At 46.6% G+C, this 19,229-nt stretch overlaps 1 protein-coding gene across 1 annotated transcript in view; it reads left to right on the top strand.

Moving 5' to 3' along the window:
* Nucleotides 1–7,509, top strand: part of sdr42e2 (short chain dehydrogenase/reductase family 42E, member 2) — a 43,380-nt gene extending 35,871 nt beyond the window's left edge. The window contains exons 8-11 of the mRNA XM_070900798.1: nucleotides 3,013–3,078; nucleotides 3,286–3,346; nucleotides 4,100–4,173; nucleotides 4,944–7,509. Of these exons, the coding sequence (XP_070756899.1) occupies nucleotides 3,013–3,078; nucleotides 3,286–3,346; nucleotides 4,100–4,173; nucleotides 4,944–5,201 (459 nt within the window). The 3' untranslated portion in view covers nucleotides 5,202–7,509. The remainder of the gene's footprint in view (nucleotides 1–3,012; nucleotides 3,079–3,285; nucleotides 3,347–4,099; nucleotides 4,174–4,943) is intronic.
* Nucleotides 7,510–19,229: the final 11,720 nt, after the last annotated feature.

Genomic DNA, 19,229 nt, shown 5'->3' with positions numbered 1-19,229 from the left:
GCTCACCAAGGACATAGAGGCAGTCAGTGCCCGATGGAAGGAGCACTGCGAGGATCTGCTTAACTGAGACTTTGTCTTCGATGTGAGTGTCCTCGACTCCATCCCGCAACATGCCACCCGGCACCATCTCAACACAACCCCAGCCTGGCAGGAGGTTGAAAAGGCCATCTGACAATTGAGGAACAAAAAATCATCAGGAGCAGCTGGAATCCCCGCCGAAGCATTACTGGCGTGGATTCATGACCACATCTCTCTTATCTGGAAGAAGGAGATCTCAGAGATGCTGTAATCGTGACCTTCTTCAAGAAAGGTGACAAGTCCGACTGCAGTAACTACAGAGGAATCTCCCTGCTGTCGACCACCGAGAAAGTCATCACAAGCATCCTCTTGAATCGCCTTCTCCCTGTGGCTGAAGAGCTCCTCCCAGAATTGCTATATGGATTCTGCCCGCTAAGGGGTACAACGGACATGATCTTCACCGCGCGGCAGATGCAAGAGAAATGCAGGGAACAGCACCAGCCCTTGTACATGGCCTTCTTGGACCTCACAAAGGCCTTCAACATTGTCAATCGTGAGGGATTATGGAGTATCCTCCTCAGATTCGGCTGATCTCAAAAATTTGTCACCATCCTCCGCCTGCTCCACGACGACATGCAAGCCGCGATACTGACCAACAGATCCACTTCGGATCTACTTCGGACCCATTCCACATTTGGGCCGGGGTCAAGCAGGGCTGCGTCATCGCACCAACGCTCTTCTCGATCTTCCTTGCTGCTATGCTCCATCTCACCCTCAGCATGCTCCCCGCTGGAGTGGAGCTAAATTACAGGACAAACGGGAATCTGGTCAACCACCGCTGCCTACAGGCCAGATCCAAGGTTGTCCCATCCTGCGTCATCGAATTACAGTACGCAGACGACGCTTGTGTCTGTGCACACTCGGAAGCCGAACTCCAAGCCATCGTCAACACCTTCACCGAGGCGTACGAGAGCTTGGGTCTTACACTAAACATCCGTAAGACAAAGGTCCTCTACCAACCTGCCCCCGCCACACAGCATTGCCCCCCCCAGTTATCAAAATCCACAATGAGGCCTTGCACAACGTGGGCCATTTCCTATACCTCGGGAGTCTTCTGTCGACAAGGGCAGATGGCGATGACTATGTCCAGCACCGCCTTCAGTGCGCCAGCACAGCCTTCGGTTGCCTGAGGAAGAAGGTGTTTGAAGACCAGGACCTCAAACCCGGCACCAAACTCATAGTCTGCAGGGCAGTGGTGATACCTGCCCTCCTATATTTCTCAGAGTCATGGACTATGTACAGCAGGCACCTCAAAACGCTGGAGAAATACCATCAACACTTCCTCCGCAAGATCCTGCAAATCCATTGGCAGGATAGGTGCACCAAAGTCAGTGTTCTCACTCAGGCCAACATCCCCAGCATCGAAGCACTGACCACACTCAACCAGCTCCGTTGGGCGGGCCACATTGTTTGCATGCCTGACACAAGACTGCCAAAGCAAGCGCTCTACTCGGAACTCCTACACGGTAAGTGAGCCCCAGGTGGGCAGAGGAAATGTTTCAAGGACACCCTCAAAGCCTCCTTGATAAAAATGTAACATCCCCACTGACACCTGGGAGTCCCTGACCAAAGACCGCCCTAAGTGGAGGAGGAGCATCTGGGAGGGGGCTGAGCACCTCGAGTCTCTTTGCCGGGAGCAAGCTGAAGCCAAGCGTCGACAGCGGAAGGAGCGTGCGGCAAACCAGACTCCCCACCCACCCGTTCCTCCAACCACCCTCTGCCCCACCTGTGACAGAGACTGTAGGTCCCGCATCGGACTCTTCAATCACCTGAGAACTCACTTTTAATGTGAAAGCAAGTCATCCTCGACTCCGAGGGACTGCCTATGATGATGATGATGTATAAAATTATGAGGAGCCTGGATAGAGTGGATAGGAAGGACCTATTTCCCTTAACATAGGGCTCAAAACCAGGGGGTATAGATTTAAAGTAATTGTGGGAGGTTTAGATGGGATTTGAGGGGAAATGTCTTCACCCAGAGGGTGGTGGGTGTCTGGAACTCACTGCCTGAAAGTGTGGTAGAGGCAGAAACCCTCACCACATTTTTAAAAATACTTGGATATGCACTTGAAGTGTCGTAACCTGCAGGGCTACGGACCTAGAGCTGGGAAGTGGGATTAGGCTGGGTAGCTCTTTGTCGGCCGGCGCGGACACGATGGGCCAAAATGGCCCCCTTCCGTGCGGTTAATTTCTATGATTCTATGACGGGTGCAGAGTCGGGCGATATTACGGAGGTGGAAGTAGGTGGTAATACTGATCATGAATGTTCTGGTATTTCTGGTGCCCTAATTGAGAGCATTGGTGTAGCAGAGAGGCCAATGAAAATGGGGACATCTCAAAGTGGAATCAGCAGAGAGTGAGTGCCAGCCGTGGCTCAGTGAGTAGCACACTCGCCTCTGTTAGGAGGTTGTGGGTTCAAGTCCCACTCCAGGGCCTTGAGTGCAAGATCCATGCTGACACTCCAGTGCAGTGCCGAAGTAGCGCTGCACTGTCAGAGGTGCTGCCTTGCGGATGAGATGTTAAACCGAGGCCCTGTCTGCCTTTTCAGGTGGACATAAAAGATCCCATGGCACTATTTTGAAGATGAGCAGGGGAGTTCTCCCTGGCGTCCTGGTCAATATTCATCCCTCAACCAACATCACTAAAACAGATTAACTTGTTCATTATCACATTGCTGTTTGTGGGAGCTTGCTGTGCGCAAATTGGCTGCCGTGTTTCCTACATGACAGCAGTGACTACACTCCAAAAGTACTTCATTGGCTGGAAAGCGCTTTGGGACTTGAGGTTGTGAAAGGCGCTATACAAGTCTTTGACTGGTTGAACTGTGATGCAGATCTGTTTGGGGATGATTGGTGCAAACGACTAAAGTGTGACTCAATGGTGAAATCATTCCTTTGTGTTTTAATACAGCCAGATTTATCACTTTGTTTACAGGGTGGCCAAGTTTACTACATCAATGATGGGGAAGCTGTAAATGTATTTGACTGGTTAACCCCACTGGTAGGTTTTTTAAATGTTATTATTTGCTTAAGTGCTTAAAAATATTCCGCTTATAAAATACAGATCAGCCATGATCTAATTGAATGGTGGAACAGGCTCGAGGGGCTGAATGGCCTCCTCCTGTTCCTGTGCTTTTAATGAATTGAAAGCGAGTGTTTTAAATCACCCTGTCTGTGAATTCATGCATCGTTTATTTGCCTCTACTAGTTTGTGAAATTGGGCTACAAACCCTGGCTTCATGTGTCTGTGCAGCTCATTTATATGGCAGGTAATTTATATTTTAACATCTTTCATTGTTTGGTTCCACGACAAATCACTTTTGTTTTCTTTATCCGTGAATTATGTGCTGTTTGTGTATTTTATAGATATCCCACATTGCATTTTATTCCAGCCACAGCCTCCCATTCGCACCCTTCTCCCCATCCAAGAGACCAGACAACTTGCACGCCAGCCGTTTCCATGACAACCATCGATGCTTTTTAATGTGTTGTCAGGAAGCCCATTACCAACCCACCCTGCTGCCAATTCATTCATTTTGCTTTCACATCACATAATATTATCTTTTCTAATTCATTCTGGGGATGTGGGCGTCGCTGGCAAGGCCGGCATTTGTTGCCCTGAGAGGTAACGGTTTGACACCACCCAGCATTTTGCTCGGCCTCCTGGGGGTCGCCAACTCTCCAGAATTGCCCCGAAGTCTCCAGGAATTAACGATTGATCTCCAGGATACCATTGCCAGCATCCCAGGAACAGAGGGCATTTTGAAAATTGTGAGCATTTTTCATTTTCGTTTATTAATCATAAAAATATTGGAGAAGGATAAAAAAAAAAGGTGGGTTGGGGGGCGGAGGTCATGTGATGAAACCTCCAGGAATACATTCAACCAGAGTTGGCAACCCGAGCCCTTTCAGAGAGCAACCCATTGGTGTGGGACTGGAGTCATGTATAGGCCAGACCTATTGTACATGAACTTTCAACCCCATTGGCACAACTCACCCTTTATACTGCCTGTGTTTTATAGCTGTAACAATGGAATACTTGCATATGGCCCTGAGACCGATTGTAGAAATCTCTCCACTGCTCACCAGGAATGAGGTAAAGACCAACAATTGGCAAAGAGTGCCATTTTATTTTTAAGAATTTATAAAGTCTCAAATAGGTTTTAAAACTTTTTTTATTGGGATATGAGAGAGCGAGTGGTTAATTTATGGAACAGGCTCGCTCGGGAGTCGGTGGAAGCAGTTATGCTGAACTTTTATAAATCACTGGTTAGGCCTCAGCTGGAGTAGTGTGTCCAATTCAGGCGCCACACTTTAAGAATGATGTCAAGGCCTTGGAGAGGGTGCAGAGGAGATTTACTGGAATTCTAACAGCGATGAGGGACTTCAGTTACGTGGCGAGAAGTTGGGATTGTTATTCTTACAGTAGAGAAGCTTAAGGGCCGATTTGAACCCTCAATTATGAGGGGTTTTGATAGAGTAAATAAGGAGAACCTGTTTCCAGTGGCGGGAGAGTCAGTAACCAAAGGGACACAGAGTTAAGATAACTGGCAAAAGAACCAGAGGGGAGATGTGGAGAATTTTATTTTTACGCAGCGCGTTGTTGTGATCTGGAACGCGCTGCCTGAAAGGGTGGTGGGAGCAGATTCAATAGTAACTTTCAAAAAGGAATTGGATAACTACTTGAAATGGAAAAATTTGCAGGGCTATGGGGGAAAGTGCAGAGGGTTGGTACTAAATGGGTAGCTCTTTTACAGAGCCAGCACACGCCTGCTAGGCCGAATGGCCTCCTGTGCTGTATCATTCTATGATCGGGGAGCCAGTATGTTTGTTACCTGTTTATTGATCGTCACTTTCCTTCCTCAGGTTCGAAACATTGCGGTCACACACACCTTCAAGATAGACAAAGCGAGGAAGCAACTCGGATATTGCCCCAAGAAATACAACTTTTCTGACTCCGTTGAGCATTACATAAAAACAAGGCCCAAGCAGGAAAGCTCCCTCTCTCTCTTCTTGAAAGCCTTGTTTATCCTGAGCATCGTTTTCCTCCTTTTCTGCCTCTCCCCAGTGGTCCAGACCCAGAGCCCACCAGTAATGCAGTTCTCCAAAGTAAACCAGCATTAATGTCGCTGCCTTTCCTCACCGAGGTTGGCTTATGATGAAGCTGTTCCTCACACCTGTTCCAGCCACTCCATGGGCTTCAGGAATCTGTTCCCCGCCCCGCCCCCTTGGGAAATTGTAACCAGCGCTTGGTTCAGAAGTGCCTTGGGACATTTTTCTATGTTAAAGGCACTATATAAATGCAAGTTGTTGTATGTTGATGGTTCTGGTGTTACTATTGCGATCTTACTTTGGAGTGAGTTACACACTAAGTGAATGTACGTCCCTCTTGCTGTTTCCCAACACGTGGGATTTTAAAGAATGAAATGTATTTTGTCGCACGTTGGTGCTAATGTGTATCATCAGTCTTCCTGTGGTTTATGTCAGGGTGTTGTTTCTGATAATGCACAATCTCCTTTGTGTGCAGCTACAGTGAGGTCCACTGAACAAACTGCATCCCTTTTAGTGTCGCTTTTTAACAAGGTCTTATAGAAACAGGGACAGGAGGAGGCCATTCAACCCCTCCAGCCTGATCCCCATTCGCAGATCATGGCTGATCTGTACCTCAACCCCATTTATCTGCCGTCGCTCCATATCCCATGTACCTCTATCCCAAAAGAATCCATCGTTCTTGGTCTTAAACTCCAATTAACTCCCAGCATCTGCAGCCTCGAGGAGAGAATTCCAGATTCCCACTACCCGTTGTGTGTAAGAGTACTTCCTGATTTTGCTTCAGAATGGCCTGGCTCTAACATTAAGGTTATGCCCCCTTGTACTGCATTCCCCCACCAGCTGAAATTATTTCTCTGTATCTGCCCCATACCTTCAACATCAGACCGCCCCTCGACCTTCCCAGCTCAAGGGAATGCAATAAAAAAACCTGAAAATGCTGGAAATACTCGGCAGGTCAGGCAGCATCTGCGGAGAGAGAAACAGAGTTAACGTTTCAGGTCGGTGACCTTTCATCAAGGGAACGGGGAATACAAATCAGGTTCATGCAACTTGTCCTCATAATGTAACCCTCCAAGCCCCAGGTATCATTCTGGTGAATCTGCAGTGCACCCCTCCATGGTCTATTTGGCCTTCCCCAGGACTGAGCACAGTGCTGCACATGGGGTCTGAACAAGGCCCTGTGCAACTCAAGCATCACTTCCTCCGCTTTGTACTCCAACCCCCTCGAGTTAACCTTCCATTAGCATCGTTGATTGCTTTAGGTGAGATATTGAATGATAGAAGGAGCCTGAAGATAGATTCATAAAGAGTAGGTAACAGGGGAGTCGAGGGTTATGGGGAGCCGGCAGGGAAGTGGAGTTGCGGCCAAGATCAGATTAATCATGATCTCATTGAATGGCGGAGCATGCTCGAGGGGTCAAATGGCCGACTCTTGCTCCTGTTTCTTACGTTATATGGCCCCTCGAGCCTAATCAAAAGTTGATCTTGGTGCTAGCGGAGATTGGCTTTGATCTAGTGACCTCTGGGTTCTGGGTCCTGCATACTTCCACTACGCTCATAAGTCAGACCCGTCCCTTTGAGTTCTTGTTGCAGAGCTCGAAATGCAGCAAGCGACCATGGAGCAGATATCCAGCTCGCGCCTACGTGTTGCAAATTGGCCCCCCGCTATAGAGACTGGCTGATTCTCATCTCCCTCCTTCCTCTGCAAAAACACAATGCAGTCTTTACAAGAATTACAGCAAGTGCAAGTTTACAGAGCCTCAGTCATCGCCGCGCTAGATGTGATGCTGTTTCTGCTCAGAATTCCTTCGAAGAGGGTGTCGATGAGGGCTAGAAATATGCTTTGTCTGACTTTGGCCAATTAAACACAATTTCTACCCTTGTAACTACATTGCTTTTCTGATCAAAATAATCTGCAGTTAGAATCATAGAAATTTACAGCACAGAAGGAGGCCATGTCAGCCCATCGTGTCTGCGTCGGCCGACCAAGAGCTATCCAGTTGTGGCAACACATCCCAGTGTGTGCAGTGCATCTCACTCAGCCAGTGGTAATCAGGAACAGCAAATTCAAACTTGCTTTTTGTAAAGAAACCAAATATTTTGGATTAAATAGTCAATGTTACTGGGGTAAGGTTAACTTCACACAGTCCTGGAAAAGAATGAAGGAGGATTCCTGAGAATCCGGACACTGGGTGAAGGAATGCAGAGCATTGGCTATTCCCCTACAGAAGGAATTGCATTTACTCAGAATGAGAATCCAATGGAATTTATAGAGAATTGCAGTAACACTACCTGCTCACTGTGCAATGCGATTAGCATTAACATGATCAATAATGCATATTCATACTGCTGTTTGTTATAAAAATGTTATCTACGTTAAGCAATCTGCAGCATTTTCTGCTTCTTAAATCTTTTTGACTGAAAAAGCCTTTACTGTTCGTAACCTAGATATCATATTTGACCCTGAAATTAACTTCCGACCACATAACTCAAACCGCCTATTTCCATCTCCGTAACATTGTCCCTGTCACCTCCCCTGCCTCAGCTCATCTGCTAAATCCCTCATCCGGCCTTTGTTACCTCGAGACTTGACTATTCCAACGCACTCCTGGCAAGCCTCGATTTCAAAATTCTCATCCTTATTTTCAAACCCCTCCATGGCCTCGCCCCTCCCTATCTCTGTAACCTCCTCCAGCCTCACAACCATCTCCACCCCCCCCCCCCCCCCCGAGATGTCTGCGCCCCTCTAATTCTGTCCTCTTGAGCATCCCTGATTATAATCGCTCAACCATCGGTGGCCTGGGCCCCAAGCTCTGGAACTCCTTCCTTAAACCTCTCTACCTCTCTTTCCTCCTTTAAGATGCTCCTTAAAACCTACCTCTGTGACCAAGCTTTTGGTCACCTGCAGCTAATTTCTACTTATGCAGCTCGGTGTCAAATTTTTTTAATCTCATAACACTCCCGTGAAGCGCCTTGGGACGTTTCACTACGTTAAAGGCGCTATATAAATACAAGTTGTTGTTGTTTACTGCACCATTGTTTTGATTAAAATCATCCCAGAATGTTTTAAATTGTTCAGACAATATGTATCATCATTAAACGAATGGAGAAATGTGTCCACGTGATGTAAATAGCAAATATATTTCATTTATTGATGCACAGATGTAGAGATATCAATTGCAGGAAACGCCAGTGTTTAGTTTGCTAAAATCATTCAGGGGTTTAAGAATTCCTTTTTATGTAGAACTAAAAGTGGAATCATTATGTATTAGGAAATGGCCTATAATTTAGGTATGCTCAAACCAGAAGAACAGGAGTAGACCATTCAGCCCCTCGAATCTGTTCCATCATTCAATTAGGCTCGAGTGGAGCATAAACGCCGGCATGGACTGTGTTGTACAGCTGTCTTGCTCTTTTCATTTCGTTGCTTTAAAAGTCGAATTACACACACACACTCAGCTGTAGTAAAGGCAGGATCGGGTCTTTTATTCAGACATTCAAACTAAACAAACCCAGTATGAATGCTACTGAGACACTTCACAAAGGCTCTGCTTGCTCCAATTTCCGTGGCTGCTTGTGAGGCACACACACTTCCGAATGTCCATTGTCTAGTGTGTGTGTGTGTGTGTGTGTGTCAAACTCTCATCTTTATACCAAAAAAGCCTTTGAACTCTTATTTCTTTGCATAGTACATTTAAACAATTAACATGCAGACAATGTAGAATCAAAGTGGCATTGTCCTGAAATCACGGCTAACTGCTTTCTGAATCGTTTAACATACAGACAATGTCATCAAATTATTATTCACATAGTATCAAGATACGCTCAAATACAGACAATGTCATGAATTACTACACACAACTCAGATTATTATTCGCATAGTAACAAGTTACACTCAAACACTCAACATACAGATAAATGACCAGCCATTTATTATCCTGAAGTCAAGTGTCTCTGCCATAAATGGACTCCCACCATGAAGTACTGTAAACACACAGGTGATCAGAGAGACACATTTCAATGGCCAAATGGCTCCATATTGTCTAGCAGCCTGTTTCGATCCAAACTTCAACCTTTCACTTTTAACTGTTTCGATATCTCCAGACTGCACCGAAGCAAAGAGTTTCAGAAATGCAGGCGCGTGCTCCCACAGACTGGTTGGGCCGAATTACCTGTATCTGTGCCGTACATTCTGTGTCGATCTTGGCTGATCCGTATCTTACCTCCACCTACCCGCCTTGGTTCTGCAACCCTTAATACACTTAACAAAAATCTAGCGATCTCAGTTTTTAAATTTTCAGTAGATCTCCAGCCCGAACAGCTTTTTGGGAAAGAGTTCCAGATTCCCACTGCCCTTTGTGTGAAGAAGTGCTTCCTGACATCACCCCTGAACAGCCTGGCTCTCATTTTAAGGTTATGCCCCTTGTTCTGGACTTCCCCCACCAGAGGAAATAGTTTCTCTCTATCTACCCTATCAAATCCTTAAATCGCCTCAATTCATCATAGGCGGTCCATCGAACAAGGATGACTTGCTTCCATGAGAGTTCACAGATGTTTCAATGAAGGACCCGATGTTCCAGTCCCGAATTCCAATTGAGAGGGTGGAAGATGCCTGTGCGTGGATTTTTTTAACTTGTGACAGTTGCACACCAGCCACCACACAGGCTTGACAGAGCTAGGCCTTTATCCAGTGGCAAGGGTTAACCAGGACAACTGGAGATCTGCTCTGCTGCACGGACCTAGTGCGCACACATATCGCAGTGTGGGCTGGCCCGTGCTGCCCCTGGGCCCTCGGCTCTTCTGGGCCCCGTACCCTCATTCGCCGAACCTTCGCCCACGATGTTCCAATTAGATCACCGCTTAATCTCCTCCTTGCTAATACTGTAACGGTATTAATTGAGCTACTTTGGGACCTAATGTGTAAGCAGTGTTGGGGTGATCCAGACCAGAGGTCACAGGTTGGAGTTCCCCGATCCATTGTAGCATTTAGTTGGTGTGCTACAATTATTCATGATGTCCCTGAGCTGGAGAGAGGAAAAATCAACCAGCGTTCCTGCTCCCGATCAGGATTCAGTGAGCCCTGCTAAGTAGTTCATGTGTATACAAAGAAACTTACCCTCAGCAACAGAATACACCCCATTGACTGTGGTCTCTAACTATCCTTAACAATCAAATTTAGTGAAAGGTTGGAAGTCAGGTATTTTTGCTGATGGGGAGATGAGGAGAAACATTTTTACACATAGTAAGTTGTGATCTGGAATGCACTGCCTGAAAGAGTGGTGAAAGCAGATTCAATAGTGACTTTCAAAGGGGAATTTTGGATAAATATTGAACTACTGTGGGGAGAGTGCAGGGGAGTGGGACTAGTTGGATTGCTCTTCCAAAGGTCCAACTTAGGCACGATGGGCCGAATGGCCTCTTTCTATGCTATATCATTCTGTCATTCCAAATAGCAACCTGAAATTCAATCTGGCGCTTCCCTCAGCAAAGAGAAAATAATCAAGCCTGCCCGATGTTTGTTTAACGACTTTGGAAGTTCTGGCCTTAAATGGATAATATAGGAGATGCACAGGATGTACCGAGCTCACATCCATCACATACTGAACGTCACACTTGGTGACAATATGAGAGACCATCTTCAAAGATGGGAGGAAACCCTTTCATTCAGCCCAGGCAGTGGCTGAGATTCTGAGACCCTGCCTAATAAACATCAAACTGCAATGTGTAAATACCCACTCCAGAGACTTGAGCACATAATCCATGCTGACACTCCCAGTGCAGTGCCGAGGGAGTGCTGCACTGTCTGAAGCGCCATCTTTTGGATGAGACGGTAAACCAAGACATCTACCCTTTTAGGTGGACGCAAAAGATCCCACCGCACTATCTTGAAGAAAAGCAGGGGAGTTACCCCTGATGTCCTGGGCCAATGTTTATCCCTGACCTGACATCACTACAACAGATTATCTGGTCATTGTCACATTGCTGTTTGTGGGAGCTTGCTGTGCGCAAATTGGCTGCCGTGTTTCCCACATTACAACAGTGACTACACTCCAAAAGTACTTCACTGGCTGTAAAGTGCTTTGGGGCGTCCTGGGGTGGTGCAAGGTGCTATAGAAATGCAAGTTATTTCTTTTTCACTCGATGATAGTGCTGAAGTGCAGCAAGCAATGGAAGAGGACAGAACGGTCTGAAGGTCACGTTTCAGTCTGAAAATGAATGTAATGGGTGGCGCTCTGCAGCCGACGCATTGTCCAGCAGGGAGCTGAGCGACACTGCCCTCTGCTGGAGACAAGGAAGGAAAGTGTGAGTTTGAGTTTAAAGAGACGATCACAGCGAGAATCCACACAAAAGGAAAAGATCGAACGCATTTCTTTTACAACGTTGCGCTACATAATGAGATCCGCCCTCTCCTCCATCTCCTGATTTCCCTTGTTGCCAGTCCCCCCCAGTAATTTTCCTAATCCCAGTCTGAAATTTGCTTTTTTATTAATTTGAACTTATTCTAGCAGTTTAATTAGCAGCAATATTCTGGATTTTGCTCTTCCATTCCTCGAGCGTCTTAAACACGTCTGTAAGATCATTTGTTTTCTAGCCAGCTTGAAAAGCTCAAGTTTCTAAAGTCTTTCCTCAGATTCGGATATATAGGATCGTAAAATTGAACGACGCAGGAGGAGGCCATTCGGCCCATCGAACCTATACCGGCTCTTTCAAAGAGCAACCCAGTTAGTACCACCCCCCATATCCCTACAATCTTTTCTCCCTCAAGTGTTTATCCAATTCCCTTTTGAAGGCTACTATTGAATCCGTTTCCACCGCCCTATCAGGCAGTGCGTTCCAGATCCTCACCATGTTTTTCCTCATGTCGCCTCTGTTTTTTGCCAATCACCTTAAATCTGTGCCCTCTGGTTATCGACCCTTCAGCCATTGGAAACATTTTCTCTTTATTTTCTCTATCTAAACCCTTCATATCTAACACCTCCATCAAATCTCCTCTTAGATATATACTTGCAATATACTTTGCAGTTCAGAGAAGGTTCACTAGCTTGATTCCTGAGATGAAGAGGTTGTCTTATGAAGAAAGGTTGAGCAGGTTGGGCCTCTACTCATTGGAGTTTAGAAGAATGAGAGGTGATCTTATCGAAACATGTAAGATACTGAGGGGGCTTGACAGGGTAGATGCAGAGAGGATATTTCCACTCGGGGAATCTAGAACTAGGGGACATCGTTTCAGAATAAAGGGTCACCCATTTAGAACTGAAATGAGGAGGAATTTCTTCTCTCAGAGGGTCATAAATCTGTGAAATTTTCAGCCCCAGAGAGCTGTGGAGGTTGGGTCATTGAATATATTTAAGGCGGAGATAGACAGATTTTTGAGCGAAAAGGGAAGTGAAGCTGAGTACATGATCTGATCAGCCATGATCTTATTGAATGGCGGAGCAGGCTCGAGGGGCCAAATGGCTGACTCCTGCTCCTAGTTCTTATGTTCTTATACTCGGAAGTAAAAATATTGTAAGGCTACTGGGAAAGAGCAGCGGGGAAGCAGGACTAATTACTTTCAAACAGGCTTTGCACAGGCACGAGGGGCCAAAAGGCCTCCTTCTGCGCTGTACAATTCTGCGACATTTACATGAACTGAGATCTCCATATAGACATGTAAAGAGAAAAAGGTTAGAAAAGGCAAATGTAGGTCCCCTGCAGTCAGAATCAGGGGAAGTCATAACGGGGAACAAAGGAATGGCAGACCAATTGAACAAGTACTTTGGTTCGGTATTCACTAAGGAGGACACAAACAACCTTCCGGATATAAAAGGGGTCAGAGGGTCTAGTAAGAAGGAGGAACTGAGGGAAATCCTTATTAGTCGGGAAATTGTGTTGAGGAAATTGATGGGATTGAAGGTCGATAAATCCCCAGGGCCTGATGGACTGCATCCCAGAGTACTTAAGGAGGTGGCCTTGGAAATAGCGGATGCATTGACAGTCATTTTCCAACATTCCATCAACTCTGGATCAGTTCCTATGGAGTGGAGGGTAGCCAATGTAACCCCACTTTTTAACAAAGGAGGGAGAGAGAAAACAGGGAATTATAGACCTGTCAGCCTGACATCGGTAGTGGGTAAAATGATGGAATCAATTATTAAGGATGTCATAGCAGCGCATTTGGAAAGAGGTGACATGATAGGTCCAAGTCAGCATGGATTTGTGAAAGGGAAATCATGCTTGAGAAATCTTCTGGAATTTTTTGAGGATGTTTCCAGTAGAGTGGACAAGAGAGAACCAGTTGATGTGGTGTATTTGGACTTTCAGAAGGCTTTCGACAAGGTCCCACACAAGAGATTAATGTGCAAAGTTAAAGCACATGGGATTGGGGGTAGTGTGCTGACGTGGATTGAGAACTGGTTGGCAGACAGGAAGCAAAGAGTAGGAGTAAATGGATACTTTTCAGAATGGCAGGCAGTGACTAATGGGGTACCGCAAGGTTCTGTGCTGGGGCCCCAGCTGTTTACATTGTACATTAATGATTTAGACGAGGGGATTAAATTTAGTATTTCCAAATTTGCGGATGACACTAAGTTGGGTGGCAGTGTGAGCTGCGAGGAGAATGCTATGAGGCTGCAGAGTGACTTGGATAGGTTAGGTGAGTGGGCAAATGAATGGCAGATGAAGTATAATATGGATAAATGTGAGGTTATCCACTTTGGTGGTAAAAGCAGAGAGACAGACTATTATCTGAATAGTGACAGATTAGGAAAAGGGGAGGTGCAACGAGACCTGGGTGTCATGGTACATCAGTCATTGAAAGTTGGCATGCAGGTACAGCAGGCGGTTAAGAAAGCAAATGGCATGTTGGCCTTCATAGCAAGGGGATTTGAGTACAGGGGCAGGGAGGTGTTACTACAGTTGTACAGGGCCTTAGTGAGGCCACACCTGGAGTATTGTGTACAGTTTTGGTCTCCTAACTTGAGGAAAGACATTCTTGCTATTGAGGGAGTGCAGCGAAGGTTCACCAGACTGATTCTCGGGATGGCGGGACTGACATATCAAGAAAGATTGGATCAACTGGGCTTGTATTCACTGGAGTTCAGAAGAATGAGAGGGGATCTCATAGAAACGTTTAAAATTCTGACGGGTTTAGACAGGTTAGATGCAGGAAGAATGTTTCCAATGTTGGGGAAGTCCAGAACCAGGGGTCACAGTCTAAGGGGTAAGCCACTTAGGAACGAGATGAGGAGAAACTTCTTCACCCAGAGAGTGGTGAACCTGTGGAATTGTTGAGGCCAATTCACTAAATATATTTAAAAAGGAGTTATTACTAGGGGGATCAAGGGGTATGGCGAGAAAGCAGGAATGGGGTACTGAAATTGCATGTTCAGCCATGAACTCATTGAATGGCGGTGCAGGCTCGAAGGGCCGAATGGCCTACTCCTGCACCTATTTTCTATGTTTCGATGTTTCTAAAAGTAAGGAATAGCCTTGTGGGTCTTCTCTGCACTGAGTCCAATGCTTGGCCTTGTGTCTCAGTGACCATATTGCAATATCTGCAATATTCAAGCTGTGGTCTGACCAGAGCCCAATACAGTTTGCTCATGCCTTCCCCAGACTCTCACTCAACGGTTTGGGCTATTGCCGTTCATCACACGACTGGCTTAGCTGTCTGCTGCTCAGTATTGGTTGGGCAGGTTAAAGTGTTAAGATTCACAGATCTTCATCCTCACTTATTTCAACAACATTCCTGCAGTCAATATGCAAACATTAAAGTCTGCCTGCGATACATCTGACTATAATGACCTTTGTTCTGGCCTCTTCCGCATCCCTGATTTTCCACCATTGGCGGCCGTCCATTCAGTTGCATAGACCCCCACTATAACACACTGATATACCCCACAACCCTTACTGTAATACACTGATGTATCCCACACCCCTCACATTAACATTGATATACCCCACAGCCCTCACTGTGACACAATGATATACCCAACACCCCTCAATGTAACACTGATATACCCCACACCCCTCACATTAAAACAGTGATATACCCCACAGCCCTCACTGTAATACACTGATATACCCCAGACGCCTCACTGTAACACTGATATACCCCACACCCCTCACTGTAATACACTGATATACCCCAGACGCCTCACTGTAACACTGATATACCCCACACCCCTCACATTAACATTGATATACCCCACAGCCCTCACTGTGACACAATGATATACCCAACACCCCTCACTGTAACACTGATATACCCCACACCCCTCACTGCAAGTCACTGATATATTCCACATCCTCACTGCAACACTGATATACCCCACACCCCTCACTGTAACCTCACACTGTAAAACACTGATATACGCCACACCCCTCACTGCAAGTCACATCCTCACTGCAACACTGATATACCCCACACCCCTCACTGTAATACACTGATATACCCCAGACGCCTCACTGTAACACTGATATACCCCACACCCCTCACATTAACATTGATATACCCCACAGCCCTCACTGTGACACAATGATATACCCAACACCCCTCACTGTAACACTGATATACCCCACACCCCTCACATTAAAACAGTGATATACCCCACAGCCCTCACTGTAACACTGATATACCCCACACCCCTCACTGTAACACTGACATGCCCCACAGCCCTCACTGTAACACAATAATATACCCCACACCCCTCACTGTAACACACTGATACACACCACACCCCTCACGGTAACACTGATATACCCCACACCTCTCACTGGAACACTGTGATATACCCCACACCACTCACTGCAACACTGATATACCCCACACCCCTCACTGTAACACAGATATACCCCACACCCCTCACTGTAACACTCTGATATATCCCACACCCCTCACTGTAACACACCAATTTACCCCACACCTCTCACTATAACACAATGATATACCCCACACCCCTCTACAACACTCTGATATACCCAACACCCCTCACTGTAACACACCGATATAACCCACACCTCTTTAAACACACAGATATACCCCACTACCTCACTGTAACACTGATATACCCCACACCCCTCACAATACCACACTGATATACCCCACACCCCTCACTGTAACACACTATACACCCCACACCTCTCACTGTAACACCCGTCACTGCAAATCACTGATATACTCCACATCCTCACTGCAACACTGATATACCCCACACCCCTCACTGTAACCTCACACTGTAAAACACTGATATACCCCACACCCCTCACTGTAACACACTGATATACCCCGCACCCTTCACTGTAACCTCACACTGTAAAACACTGATATACCCCACACCCCTCACTGTAACACACTGATATACCCCACACCCCTCACTGTAACACACTGATATACCCCACAGCCCTCACTATAACACACTGATATACCCCACACCCCTCACTATAACACTGATATACCCTACACACCACATTATAGCACACTGATATATCCGACACCCCTCACTATAACACTGATATACTCTACACACCTCACTATAACACACTGATATACCCCGCACCCTTCACTGTAACACACTGATATACCCGACACCCCTCACAGTAACACTGCTATATCCCACACCCCTTAACTAAACCACACCACTTACTGTAACACACTGATATACCCGACACACCCCACTGTAACACTGATATACCCCACACACCTCACTGTAACACACCGATATACCCCACACCTCTCACTATAACACAGTGATATACCCCACACCCCTCACGGTAACACATTGATATACGCCACACCCCGCACTGTAACACTGTGAAATACCCCACATCCCTCGATAACACTCTGATATACCACACACCACACACGATAACACTTGGATACACCCCACAGCCCTCACGTAAACACACCGATATAACCCACACCCCTCTGTAATACACTGATATACTCCACATCCTCACTGCAACACGGACATGCCCCACAGCCCTCACTGTAACACAATGATATACCCCACACCCCTCACTGTAACACTCTGATATACCCCACAGCCCTCACTGTAACACACTGATACACCCCACACCCCTCACGGTAACACTGATATACCCCACACCTCTCACTGTAACACTGTGATATACCCCACACCGCAACACTGATATACACCACACCCCTCACTGTAACACAGATATACCCCACATCCCTCACTGTAACACTCTGATATACCCCACACCCCTCACTGTAACACTCTGATATACCCCACACCCCTCACTGTAACATACTGATATACCCCACACCCCTCACTGTAACACTCTGATATACCCCACACCCCTCACTGTAACACTGATATACCCCACACCCCTCACTGTAAGACACTGATATATCCTGCACCCCTCACTAACACACTGATATACCCCACACCCCTCACTGTAACACTGATATACCCAACACGCCTCACTGTAACACTCTGATATACACCACACCCCTCACTGTAACACTGATATACCCCACACCCCTCACTGTAAAAGTCTGATATACCCTACACCCTTCACTGTAAGATGCTGATATACCCCGCACTCCTCACTAACACTCTGATATACCCCACACACCTCACTGTAACACACCGATATACCCCACACCTCTCACTATAACACAGTGATATATCCCACACCCCTCACGGTAACACATTGATATACCACACACCCCACACTATAACACTTGGATACACCCCACAGCCCTCACGTAAACACACCGATATAACCCACACCCCTCTGTAATACACTGATATACTCCACATCCTCACTGTAACACTGACATGCCCCACAGCCCTCACTGTAACACAATGATATACCCCCACACCCCTCACTGTAACACTCTGATATACCCCACAGCCCTCACTGTAACACACTGATACACACCACACCGCTCACGGTAACACTGATATACCCCACACCTCTCACTGTAACACTGTGATATACCGCACACCCCTCACTGCAACACTGATATACCCCACACCCCTCACTGTAACACAGATATACCCCACACCCCTCACTGTAACACTCTGATATACCCCACACCCCTCACTGTAACACTCTGATATACCCCACACCCCTCACTGTAACATACTGATATACCTCACACCCCTCACTGTAACACTCTGATACACCCCACACTCCTCACTGTAAGACGCTGATATATCCCGCACCTCTCACTATAACACACTGATATACCCCACACCCCTCACTGTAACATACTGATATACCCCACACCCCTCACTGTAACACACTGATACACCGCACACCCCTCACTGTGATATACCCCACACCCCTCACTGTAAGACGCTGATATATCCCGCACCTCTCACTATAACACACTGATATACCCCACACCCCTCACTGTAACATACTGATATACCCCACACCCCTCACTGTAACACACTGATACACCGCACACCCCTCACTGTGATATACCCCACATCCCTCACTGTAAGACGCTGATATATCCCGCACCTCTCACTATCACACACTGATATACCCCACACCCCTCACTGTAACACTCTGATATACCCCACAGCCCTCACTGTAACACTCTGATATACCCCACACCCCGCACTAACACTCTGATATACCCCACACCCCTCACTGTAAAAGTCTGATATACCCTACACCCATCACTGTAAGACGCTGATATACCCCGCACTCCTCACTGTAACACACTGATATACCCCACACCCCTCTGTAATACACTGATATACTCCACATCCTCACTGTAACACTGACATGCCCCACAGCCCTCACTGTAACACAATGATATACCCCACACCCCTCACTGTAACACTCTGATATACCCCACAGCCCTCACTGTAACACTCTGATATACCCCTCACTGTAACACTCTGATATACCGCACACCCCTCACTGTAACACTCTGATACACCCCACACCCCTCACTGTGATATACCTCACACCCCTCACTGTAAGACGCTGATATATCCCGCACCTCTCATTATAACACACTGATATACCCCACACCCCTCACTGTAACACTCTGATATACCCCACAGCCCTCACTGTAACACTCTGATATACCCCACACCCCTCACTGTAACATACTGATATACCCCACAC

Source organism: Pristiophorus japonicus, chromosome 15, assembly GCF_044704955.1.
Source record: "Pristiophorus japonicus isolate sPriJap1 chromosome 15, sPriJap1.hap1, whole genome shotgun sequence".
Lineage (NCBI taxonomy): Eukaryota > Metazoa > Chordata > Chondrichthyes > Pristiophoridae > Pristiophorus > Pristiophorus japonicus.
Note: the sequence above shows the minus strand (reverse complement) of the source record. Positions and strands in the feature narration are given on the sequence as shown.